The sequence below is a fragment of the Stegodyphus dumicola genome, chromosome 9 (assembly GCF_044657685.1).
Source record: "Stegodyphus dumicola isolate Sdum_Otavi_A_Nest chromosome 9, ASM4465768v1".
Taxonomy (NCBI): domain Eukaryota; kingdom Metazoa; phylum Arthropoda; class Arachnida; order Araneae; family Eresidae; genus Stegodyphus; species Stegodyphus dumicola.
The window spans coordinates 164,212,112-164,237,694 of record NC_140776.1 but is presented as its reverse complement, the minus strand read 5'-3'; the positions used below and the strand labels follow the sequence as shown (position 1 = coordinate 164,237,694).

Genomic DNA, 25,583 nt, shown 5'->3' with positions numbered 1-25,583 from the left:
TTCTCTTTTCTTATCGCTGGCTTTGGTGCTGTGATTAGAAAGTACGTCCGGCTAGCTATCGGAAGATCTGGATTTCGTGTCTCGGCAAAGGCATCACACATTTCTTGTGTTTCCAGCTTCGATAAACCTAATGACTTTACAAACAGTAATCAAAAAATTTAAAATGAAACACATTTATTTAAAGTAAATGCTAGCTTGAAAGTTGAGAATAATAATACTTTCAAGAAAATCCTTTCTATGCCAAAAATAATAAAAGTACTTAAGCGATGGTATTATACTTAAAACGGTGAATAAAATTCTTTAATATACATATTAATAATTTACATTCACAATGGAAGAAGAAGAGAAGTTTATAGTTTTTAAAGAGTACTTAATCATTCCCTTTAAACTTAAGAAAGTAAATTTAGTCACTAGATAGAAAAACCAATGATAAAAAAGTTGAAATCACGTAGTATATGTTTGTACCCTAGGCATGTTATGTTTTGCAATTTGAGATATGAGTAGATACTGTCTTGTTGAGATGATGGGTAATATTATATCAAGTAACAGTGAAAAGAAACACCCACTTGGAAACTGTAAGAAAAGGATTAGAATTCAGTTACTCGATAGTACACTATATGTGAAGTGGTGCTAGTGGGTTGCCTAAGTATTGCTACAGAGCATATACAAATGACCTTCTTAATGATACACTTGATGGCAAGGAGTTCAATACTAGAGGCAAAAGACGTGGTGCATAAATGACTATGTTACCGTGAAAGACCGAAATTGAAGAATGTCGACTTTCACCGGAGAATGTTAACATTCACCAAATACGTTGGTGAAAGATCGAATATTGCACGGTCCGAATATTCTTGTATATTCGGACCCTCACCGGTGTATGTCGACAATCACAGATATGCTCTGGTGTAAGTCGAAAAGAAAGGTCATAAAGTGCCATAATAGTTTAAGTTGTTGCAATAAATAAGATTTGATTCACATAATTTAGTAAGTTTTTATTACTGTTATTTTTTCTCATTTAGAACGTACTGTATAATTAAGTAAGTTTTTAACTTCTATTATTTTCCTTTCTCATTTTGAATGTATTGTGTGTTTTTGGTTCTCATGTTCTTATTTCAAGTCTCAAGTGCATTTATTCGCGACTGAATTACGGAGAAGAAAATATAATATTGTTATATGTTCAACATTCACCATTAGTACATGGTGAATGTCGACATTGACCGGTGTAAGTCAGAAATAAGAGTATTTGGAAAATATTTCGGAGGACATACACCAAGAGAGTATGTGAATGTTGACATTCACCGGTGAAAGTCGACATTTTTCAGATTTCGGTGTTTCACCGTAACAACTACACATAGTTTTATCTTGAGAAATTCAGGAATGACTGAAAAGCTGACAATAAGCGTGGCGAAGACTATAAAAATGATAATGTGTTTTGATTTAAGTTTTTCGTGCATATTTTATTTGTAAAAATATATTAAAATTTCTCAATGATTCTTATTCGTATATAAATTTATAGTTACCAGTTTTAATTAGGAATGAATAAATACATTGCTAGCGAATTTTCGCAGAATGAGGTGCCAAAATTGTTGGTATATGAAACAATGAAATATATTTTTTTAAAGTTTTGGCACTATTTTTCTAGCGGGAATACACGAAAGGGATTTAAACAACCAGTTGTTTTAACAGAAGTATTCACTACCTTGAGTACTTTATATCTTACCAACCTGCTTCTACTATAAAAAAATCGAAAACAAAGTAAATTTCTTGATATAAATAAACATTTCTTACAGTAAAGTAATTTTACGGATAAAAGATATTTTACAGCTTTTAATATATGAATGTCGAATTTGAATGTTCTTTAAGAGCCTTGAATAAAGCATGGTTAGTGTACTTGTATATGTATTCTAATATTGTGTTAAATGTATGTTCTGGTTTATAGTAATCTTGAATGCTCGCATTACTTGACGGCGAAGCTGCTAAGGGCATGTCAGTCTTGTTTTCGGAATCGTATTCACTGTTATTCGTTTGTTCCACCTGCTTACTACCCAGAACAGGTTCTCTTTCTTCGCTATTGTGATCATAGCTTGTTTGTAATTCAAATCCGTGATCTGATTCATCTGAATATTCATCAAAAAAGTCTGACAAACTATAGACGTCCTCATATTCGTCTGTGGAATACGCTTTTGAAATGTCTTCAAAATCTTCGTCTTCGCAATCAGAACTTTGTGAATATTCTACCAATTGTGTTTCTTTGGGCAACTCGGACTGAGTTGGTGGATTTTCATCATCTTTCTTATAAAAAGCTTCACTCTCATGCGAACTTTCGTGTCTATCATTTTTTACACCTTCTTGAGACGCTGTATTTGATGGGGTACCAAATTTCTCTTGCTTTGTGGTGCCATTTTCAACAAATGTTTTATATATGCCATCAGATACACCATCGTTTTCAGGTAAAACTGAGTTTGATGCTTCTTCATTAGAGTTTCTGAAATTATCAAGTTTATCGCTAGCCTCTGTAGTACTCAATAAGGATTTCCTATTGTTGTCTTTCAATGGGTTATCTTCTGCATGGTGCGAACTAGCCGATTCTGTAGTAGTTGTAATTACACTTGAGAATTCCGGGTTGTTCTCTTCTGTAAATTGATTACTATTTTCATGACCAGGATAAACTGAATTTACTGGCGTTTCACCTCTATTGGCTTCTTGTTCTGGGTCACTTGCTGTAGAACTTTTATGCTGCTTATTTTTTTCCAGGTCGCTTGGAGAAAATGTAATAGTTTCTTTATCCACCTCAGAAGCAGCATCATTTGGATTTTCTTCTCGTTTCACGTCATCTAGAAAAGGCGTACTGTTTTCTTTAGCCACAGGAGAAGTAACATCATTTGAATTTTCATCCTTGTTTGCATCATTTGAATTTTCATCCTTGCTTGCATCAACTGAAGAGGTTGTACTAGTTTTTTTATCCAGCTGAAGAGTAGCATCATCTGGATTTCTATCTCCTTGTACATCATTTGGAGAGGATGTAGTTGTTTGTGTATCTAAATGAGAATTACTATCATTTGGATTTTCATTCTTTTCTATGTCATTTGGAGAAGATGCAGTACCTTCTTTATCCAAATAATAATGATCATCATTTGGATTTTCCTTGGTTTTTATATCACTTGGAGAGGACAGAATAATTTCTTTAGTCACATGAGAAGGACTATCATTTGGATTTCCATCTTCTTTTACAGTGTCTACAGAGGATGCAGTAATTGATTTATTCGATTCAGGAGGAGCTTCATTTGGACTTCTTTCCTTTTTCATACCATCTGGAGAAGATGTGAAAGATTCTTTGTCAAACTGTGCAGGAACATCATTTGGACTTTCTTCTTTTTTCGTTCCTTCTGGAGAGGACGTCAAAGATTCTTTATCAAACTGAGCAGGAGCATCATTTGGATTTTCTTTTTTTTTCTTATCTTCTGGAGAGGATGTGAAAGATTCTTTTGCATACTGAGAAGAAGCATCATTTGGATTTTCGTTATACGCTTGAGTAATAGTTTCAGAATCGTTTATAGTTGGACTAGGATCATCAGAACCTTGCTGATCATTAGGTTGCAAATCTTTATGTGGAGTTGGTTCTAAAGTGTTTGGGGCCAATGGGAATGAAACTATTTCTTTTTCTTTCTCTGGTTTATTATTGGCTTCAGAATATAATTTATTATTGTCTTTCGCATTTCCTGAGTGACCAATTTTATGTTGTACAAAAGAGTTATCTTTTGCTTCGTAAGGTTCTTTCTCATTAGGATTCTGTTCTTTTGAAGAAATCATTTCCCTTGCATATGCTGCCGAGGTTTCGTCTGTTTTTTCGGGTTTCACGGGAATAATTGGTTCAATAATTATGAAATTACTATCACGATTATGCGTAGCATATGTATTCTGGAAATTATCAACATACTCACGATCATCATCAAAAAAGTCATCGGAACTAGCTTCATCATCAAAAGGCGCATCTCCATTATTGCCACTTTTAAAATTCCTATAGTCATTACCTTCTCTGATAGCTTGCTTGGATTCTATGTCTGAGTTTTCCCCTGGTTTATTACATTTGGTACCATTAACTTCTGTACAACCAGACCTTTTCCTTGTATTTCGAAGTTTTCTATATCTTTTGGAAGGACGTTTGATGTAAGAATTAGATATCTTTTTGTTTAGTTCATCAAATGCGTCTGTTTCGTCGGGGTTCTCTAAGGCTTTTGTCAGAGCAGATTTTTCTTCCTCGTCCATGTTGTACACAAAGGAGAGGAGGTACTTGAAAAGTTTAGAAACGTTACGAAAGGATAATTTATCTTGCTTGCTTTCCATTCCCTGATTAGTAACATCTCTCTGATTTTCTGCACCTGTATCTTCATGGGACCAAGCAGTTTTAGGAACGTTTCTTCCTCTTGAAGGATTATCAGAATGGGCAAATGCATTAGTATCATCGGAGAAGAAAAAATCTTTGCTATTTTTATTATCTTTGGGGTTTTGTATTGTGTCAGAGCCACCAACTTTTGTCTCTTGTTCGTCAGACCGCACTTCTTGTATTAACCAAACTGAAACGGGGAAAAAATAAAGTAATCAGTACAATTATACCAAATGTTACAAGCAAAATGCAAAAATGGCAGAAAATAAACTAAAGAAAGACCTCGGATTAGTAAATAACAATTGAATACCTTCAACAATTTCAGTTACTTTGAATGCGATAAAAGTTCATAGAAAAGCATTTCATAATATAATAATAACCTAAACGACATAAAAATAAGAATAAATTATAAATAAGAATATTATATTTAAGAAAATCATTAATAATTCTTTGATAGAGTCGATGCTTAACATAAGAAAGTTGAAGGAAAATAAAAATTTGCTTCTAATAGCTAAATTTTATTGTGACTGAAACTGACTCAACAATTGTAAAATTTTATAGTTTTTTATGAGTGAATTATATTGAAATTATATCATGAACAGATTTGAGGAATTTTATTTTTTTTACTTGACTGGGAGAAACTTATACCTTTTCGTCATATTGCATGTAGTAAATTAAATACTTACAACTTGGGGATTTTTTCTCGGCATAATGCTTGTGACGGACTTTGAGCGGAAAACGAAAATCTAAAGAAGTAAAAAATTTCTTATCATAAAATGGTCTGTCAAGAATAGACTCAGTGACATTCGTGAAATATCGTTTTATATAAATTAACTGTAATCATGCAATGGAACTGTTCGCTCTGGATTATGTCGTATTTGTTTTATAGAATCGTTTGGAAGTGATAGTTCTCTCTGCAACCAAAGCTCATTTTATTCTGTTTCCAGTATACTTTCATGTGTAAATATGTAAATAAAGTCTCAAAATTCAATTTATTGAGATACTTTACTGTCCACAGCTACCAGGAAGTTTTAGGAATACAAAAATATATAGAGATATAAGACGAATTGGTAAATAAACACTTGCTACTTTTAAATGCGAATTTCTATAGGTTCAACTTAAATTTAATATGGGTATTTAAAAAATATGTATAAATGCGATCATTTTGCATTCACTAACTCAAGATTCGTAAGGACTGAAAATAATATGTATGCTCGAAATTACTGTTATCTATCCGTACTTCAATCTTATCTTCTGAAGGGCCAAATGTGATTTCGAATACCGCCTTTTGATTTAACAAAATAGGAGATAAAGCGCATTCTCTTCTTTTACAGAATATTTAGGTGTACGAGAAAAACTAATGAATTCATCGCTTCTGAGAAAAACAGACGATAAGAAGTACCTCTAAATACAGAATGCAGACTCATTTCAACCTTGTAATATCAAGAATTTGACTTAATATAAGAAGATGATATCTTATAAAAACATAAAAATGGCTTTATATAACACAATATTTTAACATTATTCCAACCAAAAATTTTATTTTATTTTCAAAACTAAAAATTTCTTACATCAGAATTTTTTATGACCGAAGTTGACTATGTAGTATTGATACATTCTAATCAGTAAAGCAAAGCAGAAATTAATGGAAATTTAGATATAAAAGTCCTGTCCAAAATTCAAGCAATATAAAATATTTTATAAGAGACTGAGTGACTAATTGTCTCTTAAATGACTGTTTGCAGATTCACAGTGTAATTTTAAGAAATGGATCAAATAAATTAGGTTTCTAAATTATGACAGTTTTAGCCAAGATATATATATTATTTGATTTGGCTTTCTAAAAGTTTTAGCTTGGCTAAAACTGTCGTGATTTGATTTATCAAAGCCGAGAAACATGATAAATGAATTATGCTTTTGACGGGAACCGAGCCACAAAACTTCCATTTGTTAGCTTGAAGTACTACTCCCTTACACATATGGTGGAATGTAATGGCTTCGTAAAGCGCTTTTAAGTAAAAATATGCAAAACTTAAATTTTTATATGAATTCTACGAAATAAAATATAAAATAAAGAAATACTTTTTACACATAATTTAGTCAAACAAAGAGTCTTCATCTTCATATGATCGAAATTACACGAGAGAATATCAATTACAATTTTTATTGGACACTATATATGTAAATACAGGTAGTTCCATAATTTACTAAGTTAATTGGGACAAAATTATAGCTTGTAAATCAACTCGTAAAGTAAGAATTATTTTCCCATGAGAATGATGTAATATTGTAGACACTTGTTCTAAACAAACAAACAAACAAAAAACCTTTAATTTCAGTCAAGAAAATAAAGAAATGGAAAAATACATTTATTAAAACGATTCACCTTTCTATAAACCCTTAGTTTGACAAAGAAATAAAAGAAAAAATATGGTAAATGAAAATAAAATTGATTTTTTTTAAATTTAAATTTTAAACAAATGGAGAATTTTGTCTCTTTAAAAAAGTTTCGGCATGGTTTACTTCGGTGGTTTTGGTAATTAATTTTTAAATCTACAGCAACCTTTCAGTTTCGTTCACAATTTGGACAAAAAAAAAAAAAAAAAAAAAAAAAAAAAAAAAAAAGCTTCTTCAAGCCCTTTATTTTAAATCTGGCAGTAGCGATTCCTCCTTCCGTTTTCACAAGAGACCATTTATTTCAAGCAGTTCTTCATTTGAAAATTAACTATTATGTGTTTTAAAAAGATCAGTTATGCTACTAGTAGTAGCATCGATGTTTAAGTGTTCAGTAGTTTGCCTAATATTTTCAGTTTTCACACTGAATTATTTCTTCTTGTTTTTCTGAGCACGCTTCATTATTTTTGTTACGTAATGCACTCACTAGATGGCGGGAGCTGCCCGCAAGATTCTTTTATGAACAGAATTTTGTATATGGCATCGTTTGCCGCGTACGTTTATATGTCGGTCTTTGCTTGTAGTTAATTTTTAGTCCAAAGGGGCAATTTCCTAGAAAGACTATTAATTTCGTTTTGGCATTTTGCGACGATTCATGATAAGCGCTGTTTCACTTTTCGAATTGTTGCTACGAAATACTATCGCCCTGTATTATATTTAAAGAAATTAAATAATGAAGAATCTGCATGAATGTATGTATGTTTCTCGCACTGTGATAAAACAAAGGTATACCTAGATCCATCAAAATTTGAATAACGCAATCTGCCATAGAATATGGGCATGTGGAAGCCGTAATTTGAATTTGTAATTTGTTTCATTATCGATTTCATATTTTGTAATACTGCCAACGAATTTTTGATTAACAAACTGAACGATTTCAAAGCGAGCAATGGTAACACTGCACGAAAAAAAAAAAAAAAAAAAAAACTCCAACGCTCGATACTCTGTATCGGAAATTCTAAAGATATGCTCATTTTAAAATTATTTTGCGATATTGCTGTTGAACCGAATTTTATGGTTTAAGTGCGAAGAACACGATATTTAATAAATACATTAAATTAATAATTAGACTAATTTAAAATGTGAAACCTTTCAGATTTTTTTTAAATTTGTATTTTTTTCTGTTTTTGATAGTACCCTAATGGGAAATTTAGGTTTTGATCCAAGATGTATGTTAAGCGTGTAGAGACATTAGGATTCTTTGAAAGCAGGAGATCTGAAAAATGAGCAGCGCCCTCGCCGGGAATCAAACCACGGACCTCTGTGGTGCCGAGCGTGCTGACCACTACACTACGAAGCCATGCTAAGGAAGGCGGGAGAAATGCCTTATACTCTCCCTCTTTTAAAGGGCGACGGGAGTTTTAGGGGACCCAGTCGCCAAATCCTGGGTGTGGAGAATCATCATCCACCACCCTTTTAATTCGGTACCACTGTAGAGACATTAAGTTATTTCGAAGCAGGAGTCATGAAAAATGTCTCGCCGGGACTTGAACCACGGGCCTCTCGAATACTCGCTGAGCGTGCAGACCACTACACTAGGAAGGCATGCTAAGAAAGCGGGAGAAATACCTAATATAGTCCCCCCTTTTAAAGGGCGACTGTGGATTAGGGGACCCAATCGCCAAATCCTGGAGGTGAAGAGTCATCAGTCACCACCTTTTAGTTCGGACGCCACTGTAGAGACCTTATGATTTGCAGGAAAGATGAAACATGAGCAACGCCTTCGCCAGCAATCGAACCACAGACTTCTGGAATACGCGCTTAGCGTGCTGACCACTACACTACGAAGGCATGCTAAGAAGGCGGGAGAAATACCTTATATATTCCCCCCCTTTTAATGGGCGACTGAAGATTAGGGGACCCAATCGCCAAATCCGGGGGTGGAGAATCATCATCCACTACCCTTTTAGTTCGGGCGCCACTGTAGAGACATTAGGTATTTTTGATGCTGAGAGAGATGAAAAATGAGCAATGCTCTCGCAGGGACTCAAAACACGGACCTCTCGAGTAAGCGTCGAGTGTGCTGACCACTACACCACGAAGGCACGCTAAGAAGGTGGGAGAAATACCTTATAAGCAAATTATAATAAGTGCGAAGAGAAGTTGTTATTCGTCAAAAAGCATGGACACTATCCAGGTAGATGAAATGTATTCTTTTTTTTTCTTCTCTAAATATTGAATGTATATTGCAAAGAGATACTATGATACTGGATTCACTGTGTCTAAGTATTTTTAAGGTTTATCTCTCTCTCTATATATAGATATATATTAAGGGCCTGTTTAGAATAACCTTTGGATATTCTCGACGTAGTTATAGATTTCGTTTTCGATTTGATTAAAATTTTGATTGCATTCAAAATATTAAATCTCTTCCAAAATTGTTTGAAGGAAGAGCTTTTTCTAGTATCCGTGACTTTGATAAGCGATTCCAATTGTATAATAGGCTTTGAACGCTACTATACCGCCTTGATCCACAAGGTGAAGTAGTTTTCGAATGTGGGGTTAAAAATAAAATCTTAACATTTGGATGACAATTTTGTAAAGAAGGACGTATCCAGAATTAAAGATGAGGCTTTTTTGAAAATTATTCAACATTTCTTCGTGTTCTAACAATGTTTAGATACACCATATTAGATACCATATATCCCATATTAGGATATTAGGGATAGCTAATTACACTAAACGTGAAAAAACATTTTTTAAAATTTAATCGCCACTCAGTGTGGTAGTTATCTTGAGATATATAATTTTAGAGAATAACCATAGTTAAAATATTTTGAAAATTCTGCCACTTAAATAGACATTAAAACTGAGAAATTTGAGGCTAAAAATACACTTAATTATGCTTCAGATGCTCATGAAAATGATAAATGATGCTGTTATCAAAATTCATAACAAAATATTTATTATTTTAGTCACTGTTTCAAAGTCGATGTTGCTAAAAAGAAAACAGTGACACGGTTTTCTCGCTAATAAAGATTTGATGGCCAACAAGCACATATGATTTAATGTGCTTGTTGAATCGGTCTGGTTATTCACTTAATTTAGTTTTAAGCTATATGCTGTGTTGTAATTATTATTTGATAAAGAAAACAAAACTATTCTACCCTGTGAGCAAAGGCTAAAACGGCATGATTTATGATTTTCTCACCGCGGACATCTGCAGAAGGAAAGAAAAAGTATGAAGTCACACGACTTTTGTTGCTATCTCCAAGAAGTGGGAAAAGTGAAATGGGATATGACGGAATTGAAATTGTGGGGAAAGGAATGTTTTTGTTTTCACAAAAAAATATTTTCTTACTTTTGGGATGACGTGATGTAAAAGCCAATCTTCAAAAAGTGATCCAAGTCTTTTTATTGGATTTTCATACGACTAGAAGATTACAATTTTCAACATCCTTTATCGCTCTAGGGTTCTTCACCTTTAAGCACGCAGTGGTTTCAATTTATAGTCACCAATTGCGTTTCCACCAATCTTCACCTGCTTGAAAGCCTGTCTTCGATAATCTGTCTTTAGCAATATCTCCTACATGGCAATTTTTTCTCCAGAATAATCGGACTACTTCTACACTGAATATCTGTGTAGGCATGTAACTTTCTTCTCCAACGAATTCCAGTTTCTTAGGGAAAGATTTTGATGCTTCGCTATCAACATTGATTGCCTCACCTTGCACTTTAACGTTATGGCAACCGGCCCTCTGCTTGTAGCGGGCAAACTAGCTAATGCTTGTGGCAAAAGTTTCTTTGTAATCCTGTTTTTGAGCACTTTAAAAAAGGACGGGTTTTCATCCGCAGAGAACCCGTTGGCGCCGTTGCATTCTTACTCGCCAAGCTCGCGGTTCATCGACGATGAGCCGAGCCGTAAACGTGATTTTTAGTGCATGTAAATTCAAGTTAGCAGATAAAACAATATATTAAGCATATGGTAGTAAAAATTCACAGATAATATGCATGTAGATGTAAAACTAAACGGTTAAACGTGATATACGAAAATAAATTTGTATTAAATTCAAGTTAGCACAGAAAGGAATTTATTATTAAGCATAATTCCAGTTAACACAGAAAACAATATATTCCGTTACACCAGCAGTGGTTTGCTAATTTTGATGACCATGGTGATGCATCAAACTATTCTGTTATCTTAGATAATCAATATAATATTTTTTTTAGTCCAAAGGGATTTCAGTCTCGAAGGACTATTGCTTTCGTTTTGGCATTTTGCGTCGGACTCAGAAACGTCGGTTCACTTTTCAAACTGTTGCCACAAAATGTTAGAGTCCTGCATTATATTTGAAGAAATTAAATAATGAAAAATCTGCATAAATGATTGTCTATTTCTCGCATTGTGATAAAACAATGGTACATAGAGCCATCGAATTTTGAATGACGAAATCCTACTGCGAATATGGCATCTGAAATCCCAAATTTGGAATTTGTTTTATTATAGATTTTATATTTTGTAAAACTTTAACGAATTTTTGATTTACAAACTCAATGCTTTAAAAGCGAGAAATGGCAACGTTATATAGGAAAAAAAATACTTTTATCTCCAGCTCGCGAGACTGTGTACGTATATCGGAAATTCTAAAGATATGCTTAATTTAACATTATTTTGCGATATTGCTCTTGAACTGAATTTTATGGTTTAAGTGCAAAGAACATGATATTTAATAAATAAAGGTAACACTCAAAACGTTAAAAAAACGCCCCTTTGGACATAATTTAAAATCTGAAAAACTTCAGATTTTTTTTTATTTCAATTTAATCATCTATTTATGTCACACCTGCCATCCGCTGAAAGGTTATTGTTAGAAAAGCATTAACAATATATTATCTTGTTAAAATTTTACGCCATAAAAATTGATTTATTCTCATAATTTTAGATGACAATAACCAATAATAAAAATAAAATCATTACTTAATTATTTTAAATGCACATGCACATTTTTGCGGTCTACGAAATCAAATTATTTTAGACTTTGGAAACCTCATGGTTCTTAGAGCTGTTAATAATTAAGAACACAACGTGAACAGCCGTGTTACAAATTAGCATTCACCCCTCCTTTCATCCCGAACCGAGAACCGGCATCTATCTACGAAAATATTTCTATTCTATCTATTCGTTGTTAAAAATTCAGAAAAAATAATAATAAATAAGAGGAGAATAATATAAATCTGCAAATGCGAACAACGACAGTGTTAATTCAACAAAATACACGCAAGAGGAATGGTTGCAAACTTCGAACAAGCGAATAGGATAAATCTGATGGGTTACCAAGTTTGAACTATTATCGCCAAAGTTGGCAATGTTTACATTTACCGGGTTCTCTGCGGAAGTGCTTCCAAAAGGACAACTCATTTGTACAAATTATACCATACATGGTGGGTATATTTAATCTTTGTGTCTGATCGTTAGCGAAAAACTTGGTCCATTTTGGGATTTATGCTATCGACTTTCTTTCGTAACTGTGTAGCTTGCTTGCGATATTGCTGTTGAATTGAATTTTATGGTTTAAGTGCGAAGAACATGATATTTAATAACTAAAGGTAGCACATAAAACGTTAAAAAATGCCCCTTTAGGCGTAATGTAAAATATTAAAGATTTCAGATTTTATTGATAATTTTTTAAAAAAGATTTCTTTAAATATAACACACGGTGATAATATTTGGTGGCAATAATTTGAAAAGTGAACCGACATTTATAATGAACCAACGCAAAATGCCAAAACGAAAATTATAACCCTTCTGGGCTAACGTAAAATCTAACAAAATAGGACGACTCTAGCCCTGAGAGTCTGAGAATGACACTGAGCCCGGAAGCCGTGACGCAGCCTATAGTCTTAAAATGTTGTGAGGTCGCTGATAAGGGCTGTCGGATCACGCCAATGTTAATTCTCCGTTAACTCTTTCGCATCGAGAGACAACCAAATCTGTTTTCAACAAACATCGAAAACGCCCGTGTTTACGAATTTGTCTTGGAATAGTTTTCCTTTCCCCCTGCGGTTTCATCCATTGTGTGCAGTTTCACCTTAGGGCCGGATTGCACCTGCGAACGGGGAAAGAACTAGGTAGAAAATAAACGAGGCGTTGGGGTGGTTTGCCGTTGCCTGAATGAACAGGCGTTACGGGCGACTTCGATGCGAAAGAGTTAAGTTATCCATATACTAACGTTTCATCGGAGTCGCACTTCCCTGCGTCCATTTTTTTACTTTTTAAAAAAGCAAAAATTAAATTTATATTTTTCTCAAGAAAGTTCTTGTAAAGATAGAAACTCATAAACTGAGAACTACGAATATTGCTAAAGGCAGATTCACAAGTAATGCGGATTTCAAGAAACAGCTTTTACATCAGGCAGAAGAAAGCGAGAGTTTTAAGAATCCACTTAAAGAAATATTAAAATTGGGGAAAAAAAAAAAAAAAAAACTTTATCTAAGATTTTTCATTTTGCGTACCATCCATAAAATTTCCTTTCATTAGGGAAAGTGATTTACGTTGTACAATTAAAAAAAAAAAATCGGGACTAGTTTTTATATGTTGTGGGGTTACCCCCCGGTACTTACGTATTAGCGAAACTACCTTGGCTCATATGGCAGTTGTTTACAGATGAAGAGGTAAAAGCTACTTATTAGGTGCAAGCTGGCTATTTTCGTTACTTTCTTTTTAAAGATTGCTGAACTATAGATATTTATCGTAAAACACTTTGTAGCAATTTAAAATACAGATTTTGATTATTAAATAAGGTTTATCCCGCATATTAAAAATTAAAACGCTTACATTATTCTTGAAAACTTTCTGTAATTTTTGTGCTGTTTTCCCCATGTACACATCGATCTCTTTCCCTTAAAGAACATCAGAGAATTGCGCAAATTTGGCGTTAAGTGCTAGCTATCCACCTAACATCATCACTTGTCTCATCATTCTTCCCTTTAGCGATTTCACCACAAAGTACTATATCCCTGGCTAAAATGTTACCTCGTGGCTGGAAAATTACACAAGTACATATTTTAAAATTGAGTTTAAGACAAAAAAATATCACGGTTTATCTATAAAACCTTTGTAATACAACAAAAAGAAGTCATACGAAAATGGGGAATTTGCTTGACTGAAGGATTATTAGGTCGCCAAAGTTTGGCACTTTTTGAAAATTTGGCAACTTTTATTGAGTTTGTTGAGTTAATATGTTAGTACCAACTAATTTATATGAAGCTGAGGAAACTCCTATTTAGGCCTATTGTACCGTACTTGTTTTCATTAAGGACAGAATTTGCATGTGAAAGCAATTTAAATAATTGTATTGCACTTTCTCGGTATGAGGACATTGTTAAAAAGTACTGGGACGCCCGTCAACTAATGGCTTAAGAGCTAATGTTTGGCATGTGAAATTATATTTCGGATCACACTGCAAGGATGTTGACATTAAGGGAGTTAAATTTCAGATACGTAAGAGATTAATATTCCGGATGTTGGGTTAAGATTTCATCACATTCTAGGAATAATTGCCCAGCACAGATCAGATGACGGATCACTTTTCAGAATTACAGGAAGTAAAAAGAGGGGATTAGAACCAACTGTCAACAGAGCTTCACGCTTGTAAATTTTAATTAACTATATTCCCGCTTCGATTTAAACACCTTTGTGTAATTTTACGCTGTGCACCATTTTGACTTATTCTGTAGCTGTTATTTCACTCTTTCGTAGCAATTTTTCTGCACTGCCAAATCCTTAGTTGAATCGCTGCTCAGGATCAATACAAAGACTTTCTGGCTTATAAAAATAAACTATGTGTTTACTGCTTAAATAAACTATATGTCTTGCTTCTTGTTAAAAAAAATGTGAGCGTGTATTTAAAGATTTTGGGGAGTAGTTTGCCCCCCGTTACGTTGTACTACTCAATATGATGTTTGAACAGCGTAATCATTAGGTTATAAAGAATTATTACGATTATTCAAGGATTTTATGGCTCTTCTGAGAGCTCAAGACGTCTATTATACCATTTGTATTTGCGTCTTCTTTTACTACCCTTTCGACTACGACTGTAAAGTGAAATGTACCACGACTTCGAACCCCTAAATTATCACATATATTACGGCAGTTCATCGATTATTTTCTCAATATTTTTGTTAAAAGAAAATACATTCTGTTTATTTTATCTAAAAGTATTTATATTATAAATTACTTTATTACTGAACGTCTTCAACAGATGTAGTTCACTTATGACGCAATATTACATGCATTACACTTTACATAAATACACTTTATTTGCTTCCTCTCTTTACAAGACAAGGACCACCAGCGGCCGAGCGGTAAAGTCGCTGAACACTGGTAGTTCGGTCCGAGGTTCGAATCCCGCGAACGGGCTGGCTGCATGGGTGTTTTCGTGGTTTTCCCATGTGTAACGTGTATACGAGACAGTTTCCCTTAGAAAGTCCTCCACGAAAGGCATCCCTCCCTCTTAGGCAGATAGTCCTAGTGTGCTTTGCCATAATTAAATACACCACACCACACCACACCTCTTTACAAGACAGTTTTACAAATTCATAATCATCTTATAAGTCACTTTTATGTTCGGGCTATGGTAATTTTATATTAAAATTCATATGTTTGAAGTATCCAGGAATTACTGTTGGAAAATTCTGTACCTTAAGGTCGCATTTTATTCATTGTGAGTGAATTATCAATTCATATATTTAAAGCTGGAAAGGATCATCTGTGTTAACTTTCTGTGTGGTAAATATTTATAATTATCGAGAAATCTGCTATTCTTTTAACCAAATTGTTTGAAAAAAATCAAAAGTTAAAAACTCGTCCGATCAGTTTCTGATTGGGGGATGGAGTTGTTAAGAGGCGAAAACTGAGAAGTTAAATTTTCAGTTCAATGTAAATATCACTTTTCAGAATTACAGGAAGTAAAAATTATATTAGACACTGTTCCATGCCTCAATTTCCAGTTTTTAAAATCGTCAGAAAGCGAGAGCTAAGTTTTTAGAATTAAATGAATGTTTCAACTAAATGATGTGTTGTAAACGAAAATATTTGTACATTTTACTGAATTAAGATATAAATAAATATAGCTATACACATTAACAGACTACATCAGGGCAGTCCAAAGTATAGAATATTTGAAGTGTGAAAGACATGTATATTAACATGGAAATAAGATATACAGTTGCAAAGGAAATATTTTCTGCAATGTGAAAGGAACAAAAATGCAACAAAATTTCAATAATAATATACTTACTAGCGCATATACCTTTACCTTTGAATCAAGATCGTCGTGAAATCCAATTTATTTTGTGTTTTGTTTCTCGCACTAAATTTAGGAACTCAGTTATTTATATAATGAATATAAGCATTTAAGATTGATTATGACATTAACAGCATCTTTGAAAGATTTTGTAATTTTATTATTCCGTGAACATGATGTCATCTGTAGAAGGCTGCATGTCTTTTTTGTCTGGTATTATTATTCAAAGAATACAAACGATAATATTCACGCTTCCGTATCACTCATGCGCGTCATTCAACAAAAACAAAACAAAACAAATTCAACGAAAATCCTAGTATACGGTGCGGCCTTGGCGCGATTTTTAAAATTGTCGCCAACACCAAAATGATGCGTTTACGTTTGCCGCCCAATTTTTGGCAACCTCAAAGTAAAGCGTCACCACAGGTTTGAGTTGGCAAAAAAAGTAAACAAAATGATAATCATATGATAATAAATCCTAAGCATACGGTGAGACACAAGAAAAAAAGCAAGCATTTAGAAATTGAAAATAATTTTTAACAGACTTTATAACAAATAAAAATATAATTTTCAACATGCATCGCAACAAATACAAAACATTCACATATCAAATATAATAAATTAAATACCATGGCTCAGGGCTCAGTGTCACATATGTTTTATGGTCTATATCATAACTCAAATGCCATAGCCCTCAAAGTCGGCGGATATATTGATTTTATTGCAAATATACAGTCTTTCATTTTTTCGGATGACGATTTATTATTTTTCAGGCGCCGCCACATATATTCCACCAAATAAGAGTCAAACTCTTCGCTTACCTTTTTCGTCCCCTTCATCCCACGCTTAACAGCACTCCACGTTCCTTCCAAATCCTAGTATACGGTGGGGCCATGGCGCGATTTTTAAAATTCGGCAGCAATCCGGCATCTACTGCCCATTGAATTACAGCAAGCTTTCCTTCCAGCTCTAACTTCGAAAAAAATTTCGTGTTTAAATATTCGCAATTCATAGCACTGCACATCATAATCGAAAAGTAACGTTATCCAACTGTAGAACAAAATACGTTAGCAAATAGAACTGTAGAACAAAATACGTTAGCAACTCGAACTGTAGAATAAAAGACGTTATCAAACTAAACTCATATTCAGTATCTGACCAAAAACCGATTAATTAAAAAATATTAACCAATCAGAAAGTCGGCGGAACCAATACTGTTATTTTAAAAGATAAATAAATTTTACCTGAACATACGTTATCCTTTCTCATTCAGTTCAGCCGAAGACCGAAGATTAACTGAACTTCAAACAATGGTTTGAAATAATTCTTCTCTTCCATCTGCACCAATCAAAACTTCTCAATTTAAAATATTTAATGAGCATGCGCGAAAATGCTCCCAAATGCACTCTCCTCCAGAGCGTCCCAAATCGGCTTGGTTACCACAAGTGGCGCGCTTATTAGTCTCTTAAACCCGAATTTCGCCAACTCTCATGTGCACCGTATACTAGGATTAAGCCCTAGGGGTATTATTATTCAAAGAATACAAACGATAATATTCACGCTTCCGTATCACTCATGCGCGTCATTCAACAAAAACAAAACCGTAAGAATCCCGACTAAACGTCATTACGCCACCAGCATGGACCTTATAAGAAATAGACTAACCCAAACGGGTTTTCTCCCTCAACTGAGGCGTTGCCGGCTGTCACATTGATCACATCCGGAGGAGTAGGGACGACTTGCAGAAATTTAACATTGGTTGCCTATTGCAGTGTGTATAATTGTCGAGAAAAATCTGGTTGTAGCGCCTCATTGCACAAATTAGAATTTCTACATATTTTTATTTCTGAAACTGAGATTGATTTAAAAAAATTTAGCATATTTGTCAAGCATAATTAACGTTCCAAATAATTATGAAGCTATTGCACGCTTTCAGGGCTGGATATTTTTTTAGCTTTTCCTATGCCGTAAAGAAATTTGTAACTACTTCTTTTAGAAAATGATATTTTAAATCTGAACTAATAGAAAATTTCAAGCAAGCAATTTTCTCTTGCAAGTTTTATGCTTTTTATTATGGTGTAAATAAGTAAAAAATGCTAAAATATTTAAAAACGAATTTTTGAAAGTTTTCTTTAAAATTCTAAATTGTGCTGCTTTTTTAAAATTATAGATGAGTAGTATAGCACAATTTCTATAAAGGAATTTTATTTCAATTATATTTCATAATACATCATAGTGATAAACATGTTAGTTTCGAAGCGGCATTTTGCACTGTTTTACTATAAATGTCAGTGTCTCCTTGCAAATTGTTGTTACCAAATATTATCGCCCTGTATTATATGTAAAGAAATTAAATAATGAAGAATCTGAATGAATACATGTATGTTTCTCGTACTGTGACAAAACGACAGTATCTAGAGCAATCAAATTTTGAATAATGTAATCCTCCACCCGAACATCGGCTTCTGAACGGCCGAATTTCGAATTTGTTTCAATCTATTTCATATTTTGTAAACCTTTAACGAATTCTTGATTAACAAACTCAACGAGTTCAGAGCGAGCACTGCACGGAAAATAACAGTTTTATCTCCACTGCGGAAATTCTAAAGATATGCTGTTTCCAAATTATGTAGTTTACGGGGGAAGAACATGATATTCAATAAATATAGGTAACACACAAAACTTTAAAAAAAGGTTTCCTTTGGGGTAATATAAAATCTGAGTGCTTCTAGATTTTATTTTATCTTTTTTTTTTTTTTTTTTTTTTTTTCCCTTCATTACGCTCAGAAAATTTTATGTTCCTTATTTTAAGAATTTTAAAATAACTAATCCACTTTAATGTTAATAATTTAATAATCATATAATCAAATAAATACGATCGTTTTGAATGTTATTATAGTTTGGAAAATCACTGCCTGAAAATGTTCATTAATTTTTTTAAAAAAATTGTCTTATTTCAAAGTATCACGTACTGTCAATCTTATTTAATTTATTTAATTTTACTTTATTTTTACGCAAAATTAAGTTTATAAATTTTGTGCTTAGAGTTTTTACCAAAGTAAATATGTTTGTACAAGAATTACGTGTGAAAAAAATGCGCGAAATGAGTAAAAAGTGCTTTAATGAGATATATTAAATCCTATTTGGAAAAAACTGTGGCTTTCATAATCTCATCACTATACAACGTAACACATTTAATAATTAAAAAGAGTTATGCGATAGAAACCCCATAGGTTTCAATGTTAAAGTAAACCAGATCGTCCCTATTCTTTCTTGCCGACGCACACCCCGCCTACTGGGTTAGTCTATCTCTTATAAGGTCCATGGCCACCAGAAAATGATGTCATCGGAAAGTATGTCCAATCACAAGGGGGTACGCATTTTTCCCTATGCGTGTGGCGCGGTATAGAATGCTTCTATACGGACGTGACACTAGAACGCGTAGGAGATGCTCTCCCTAGCAAGAAAATTATTGCCAGCGGGGTCCCTCAAGGGTCAGTTATCGCCCCTAAATTATTTAATGTTTTTATTAATAACTTACCTAATCTTTTTAATTCGAAGCTTCTAAAATACGCAGATGACACCGGCATTCTTTTGGAATCTAAGCACCCTCAAATTCGTTCTAATCGTCGATTTGATGAAATTTTCCAAAAGCATTTAATAATAAAGTTATTAAATTTTCTAAAAAAATTCATAACTTTATTTTAAAGCTTATACGTTAAGCTTCCCCAAACTACTTTTGTCTCTCTTTGTTGTATAGCTGTTCTTGTCCTACGCCGTGAACCGGAAGTTTCTGTTTAAGGACCCGGAAGTTGATGTATAAAGACTGTTTGTTCTAAACAACTTTAAAGTGAAAATTTATTTAAATACTGTGGGCGATGTTAAAAAAATTATTTTGAATCTTTCTATTTGTTATTAAGTGCTCGGGATCAAGATTAATTTTGCAAATTAACTTTCATACTTAGCAACAATTTTTTTCCTTTTCTTTGTCTTTGCATTGCATTAAACCTAGTTTTTGAATAGCTTGATTTTTTTCAACGTTTCTTCACGAGAAAACTTAAATTATCACTATAGTAATTTTATGAAACTTCCCATAAATATTCTATGAAATATTGTAAATTAAGTGGACTAAAAATTTAGGTTTATTTATGGCATAAATTTTTAGGTTTTCAGACAATTTTGTAAACGAAAAAAGAGAAATTTCTCAAAAAACAACTAGTGGATGTATTCAAAAAGAAATATGTTTGTTGTGGGAAGATATTTAGTAATCCTGAAATTCAACAAAAGTTTAACCCAAAATGTAAGAAAAAAAAAAAACAAAAATTATACTTTGATAATATGTTTATCACCAGTTTCTGTCATTAATAGTACACTGCTAAAATAACACCAATAATAGATTTATTTGTTCTATTTTCTAAAATCTGGGTGTCGAACGTAATCGGATACCTTAAAACGACAAGTACAATAATCAAAAATCATTGCTGTCGCCATAAGTCTAGTATGATTTAATAAACAGCTCTATTATTTATGATCAGTGGATTATATTAACATCCTAAGATTAATTTCCCATATGAACTTTTGAAAACTGCAATATCTATATATTTTTCGATGTCGGATAACACGTACCAATCAATTTTCTACAGAAAGATAGCTACAGAAAGGCATCAGCCCTACCTTCTCACCATTTTTGTTCTTGTTCTCAGGATTGGCACCACAGCGTCTGCAGCCAGTGCGACCGTACCGGGTGACAGAATTTAACGGCGGCAAAATTTTTAGGATTTAGGAAAGAGTCATGAGGCAGAATTGAAGAGTCGCTAAGTTTTGCACCCGACGGCAAAAAGTCTAGTGTCAGCCCTATTTGTTCTTGTATTTCTTTTATGGTGTTCTTATATAGAAAGTCAGTTTTGTCAGCAAAATGTTTTTAAAAATATATCATTCTGAATTGTTCTTCGTTTACTGAAATAACTAACCTAAGTGATACATACAGTGTCTCAAAAAAGTGACGGGACACTTGTGCTTTACAAAAGGAAACTGCCATAAAATAAATTAAAAAAAACATGTAAAATTTTTGTGGGTGTGTTTCATACTTAAATTTAGTAACAATTATTACATAACATGCATTTTCTCAAAATATTAAAATATTAATTTAATAAAAATACAATTGTTTAGAACGGAGCAGAAAATGGCTCACTTAAGTGATGGGACACTACGTACTATGCAATAAAAATCGTCTGAAGGAAGCAATAAAAATATCTTTTAGGATATTTATTTTTACTCAAAAGCAATTGCCAATAATTTATAAAATCGTCTGCAGTATTTCTCTCCAGTTTGTTTTGGAATTTTTGTGTTTTCTAGCTCTGTCCAGCCATGAATGCTAAACGAAAAGAAACTTTGCCTGGAATTCAAAAATTAGTTATTAATTTGCATATTGAACGTCGAAAATCTATTAGAGAAACTACTGAAACAGTTAACTTCAGTCATACAACAGTTTTCAATATCATTAAACGATATAAAAAGAATCATATGATTCAGGATAAAAGAAGACCTGGCCGACCAATCAAAGCTATCCAATGGAATAAAGCGAATTATCGTTCGAAATATTTAAAAAAAAATCCAAGAATGAGTGCTCCTAAAGTTGCTGCTGATTTACAAGCATTATATGGAGTAATTGTTAATTCTGAGACTATTAGAAGAGTAATTCGATCTACTGGATATCACGGTACAGCAGCCAGGAAAAAATTCTTCGTAAGTGAAAAGAATAGAAAACTCAGATTGGCTTTCGCAAAATCCAACATAAATAAGAATTCTGATTACTGGAATGAAGTTATATTTGCTGACGAGAGTAAATTTAATATATTTGGTTCTGACGGTAGAATCTTGGTGTGGAGAAAACCCTGGGAAGAATTTCGCAAGCAGAACTTGGTGCCAACATGGTGGAGGAGGAGTTATGGTATGGGGGTGTATGTCGTCCACTGGAGTTTGTAATCTTGTTTTAATTGACAGTATAATGGAACAGTACAAGTATATTGACATTTCAAATAAAAATTTGAAATCTTCAGCACGAAAATTTAACCTTCATAACGATTTTAAATTATACCAGGGCAATGACCCCAAGCACAGTGCTTTGAACGTTAGACTCTGGCTGCTGTATAACTGTCCTGAAATAATAAAAACACCCCCACAATCTCCACAATTAAATCCCATAGAGAATATTTGGCAAGAACTGGAATCAAGAATTCGCAAACACACCATTTCTTCAAAACAACAATTAAAATCGGTGCTTCAAGAAGAGTGGGGTAAAATCACTCCAGAAATCACAAAAAAATCAGTCGAATGCATCCCAAGAAGAAGAAGATTAAATCATGTTTTAAAAGTAAAAGGAAATCCAACAAAATATTAAAACCTTTTAAAAAGTAAAATTTTTGGATAAATATTTGATGGAAAAGTAAGTGTCCCATCACTTAAGTGAGCCATTTTCTGCTCCGTTCTAAACAATTGTATTTTTATTAAATTAATATTTTAATATTTTGAGAAAATGTATGTTATGTAATAATTGTTACTAAATTTAAGTATGAAATACACCCACAAAATATTTTACATGTTTTTTAAATTTATTTTATTGCAGTTTCCTTTTGTAAAGCACAAGTGTCCCATCACTTCTTTGAGACACTGTATGTTATGTTTAGAAACATTTTTCTATCATCAAAATTGAAATCGGAAACGAAAGTAATTTTTCATGCCGTAAGTTTGTTTTGCAATAGAAAAATAGTCTGCTTGGAAGTTTTTTTAACTGCAGGTTTATTTTTGAAAGTATCAGTTACCGTCTGCTACTTGACGGTTTTGTTTTCATGCAAAATGACGCTTTTAAGGAAGCAGTGGATGGAAGGCTACGTTTGTGATCTTCCGGAAAAAAAAAATATTCGTTTCTAGGTATTAAAAATCTGATGTGTACACCACATGACTTCCTTGTACAGAATATTAAATTATACGCATTTTTTCTTGCATTTCATTTAAACTTATTGGATCGAATTAAATCTATTTCGCCGACAACGCATAAACCACAATAGAATAAATGCATTCTTTAAAATTCACTCTAGTATTTGTTTACCATATAGCGACACTCTGGCGCTAGATTCTCTTAACAGTATTATATTTCGTTCGTATTATAAGTCATAATGCACAAAATTTATATCATTTAAAGAATAGAATTATCTAATCGTTGCCGCATGTTCTATTCAAATATTATAATAAAGCTAGAATGATGTATAAAAGAAATTAAGCAAACAAAACAAAAAAAAAGAAACAGTTCTTCACAGACGATTGAGTATTTCTCATTCAATTAATTCAGTTCTCACTTCGCGACAAGGCAAAAATGCATAAAAACTCAAAATATCTGTACTAAAAATTACGAAGTAAATCTTAAACACTTATTTCCTCGAAAAATTTCCAGAGAGGATTAAGCACGATTTAATTGGCAATAATAAATGAAGGCGTTATCTTTGTTGTTGCGAAGGTACGTTTCTCTAGATTGGCAACAAATCCACTACTCTGCTGTTTCAGATGTAAACAAACAATGGCCGCCATCAAAAAAATTATTAGTCATAGCGGCGGCACTTAAACAACTTTAAAATTTTGATAATTCTAAAAATATTGCATGCAGATTTACTAAAGGCATAAAAATCTTAACCGGAAAATGAGAACAAAATAATTCAATCATTTTTAAAGCAAAAAATGTACAATTTACAAATATATAAGAGTAAAAAAACTGAGATCACTGAGCCGGGTAACAGAGTGGACATATATATATAAATATATTTACATACGTTTGGCCCGGCCGATTGCAACCAAAATACGAGGTGCACATCTACATGTTATAGTAGTTCTATATACAAAATTTCAACGTTCTGAGGCTACTTGTTTTTGAGTTATGCGAGATATGTACGTAGGTACATACGTTTGTACAGACGCCACGAAAAAGTCTCTTCAGAATTAATTTTAAAGCAGTTTTATAATTTTTTTGGAGGAAAAGAGTTTTTTATTCTGTCCTTACGTACAGATATCACGCAAAAACCTCGTTAAATGGCATTCGATAGAGGTCAAAATGGATATTTTCGTTGAAATTTGCTGCCTGAAACTTTTCGCGATTACAATACTTCCTTTTTACTTCGTACAAGGAAGTAAAAACGCTTTGAAAGGTATCATTTTTCGATATCATATCTAAAACTAGGGTAGATAAATATTTTCAAAAAGAAAGGAAGACGAAACTCAAAGTTTGGTTTCAAATGGGATATTTCAAATGTTGCAAAGGTAAAGTCTTTAAGGTTAAAAGAAAATCTCATAAGTCAAAAGATGGTTGAAAAATAATTAAAATGCTCAGCGAAAACTGTATAAGTAGTGATTAATGGTGATTTGAATCTTAAAAAGGCGAAAACATATAATGTGCATCGTCTTTCTCCACGACATATCCCAAACGCAGAACGCAGACCCAAACGCAGAACGCGCTTGCAGAATTCTTTACGATAAACCTTATAAAAAAGTATAAAAAGGGGAAAATGTTGTCACAATAAACGAATCTTGGATACATTTAAGTGACTGCAATAAAAGAGATCCATTTATTATCATCAAAAAGAAGAAAAATATCTCAAAACATGGTTCAAAGAATCTAAAGAAATTTTTCAAAGTTTTTATGACTGATGTTGGTTTTTCATATAAAGGAAAATTAGACTGGAGAAAAATGCCAAGATAAACTCCGCATATTATCAGGAAGATATTTTATACCCAATTTCCAAATAAGAAATATCTTCACTTTACCCACAATGCCATCAAGCAGTAGAACTGCATCAAAACAAAGCAAGCAGTCACACGTGAAAAGCCAATGTTAACTTCCTGGAAAAAGTGGAACAAGAAATAGGTATCAAAGTATACACTTCATTTATATCCCTACTCAATCTTCTGATGTATCCTATGGATTTTAGCGCTTTTGGGATTTTAAAAGCGGATTGTATAAACGTCGACCTACAACCATCCTTGGACTTTGCAAAGCTGTTCAAGAGGACTGGGAGAAAATACTTCTTATGTTACTACAAAAGGCTTAATTAATTGTCTTGCAAATTTCGATGTAGAAAGATAGAGAAGAATAAAGGTTATGAAATAGAACATTTAAAACACAAAAGATTTACTTAAAATATTTCTGCAAATACAATGAAAAACCGTCTAAAAATGTGCGAACAGCCTTTGTGTAACTTTCTAGAGAATACTGCTTTACTATTACAAGAAAACATCCCGCTAATTTAATTAAGTTGTGTAAGTTTAGCAAAAATTATTAAAGCAAACTGTACTTACGGACTGCGATCAATACTACAAGGCGTATAACCGTAGCCATTTTGGATCAAATTGTTATGAACTTCTGACCAAGTCTTTGTAAGTATTTAAACAATAGTGCACACACATTAACTTTACATACCAGCAGCTGCATATTTCAAGAACTGCAACTCATGGGA

At 33.0% G+C, this 25,583-nt stretch overlaps 1 protein-coding gene across 1 annotated transcript; it reads right to left on the bottom strand.

Annotated features, from left to right (window-relative positions):
* Positions 1-283: 283 nt before the first annotated feature.
* Positions 284-25,583, bottom strand: LOC118202117 (uncharacterized). Its single transcript, XM_035374271.2, has 2 exons — positions 25,426-25,583; positions 284-4,574 (listed from the first exon to the last, which is right to left on the bottom strand). Exons 1-2 carry the CDS (start codon positions 25,463-25,465, stop codon positions 1,828-1,830), a joined length of 2,787 nt encoding a protein of 928 aa, XP_035230162.1. The 5' UTR covers positions 25,466-25,583; the 3' UTR covers positions 284-1,827.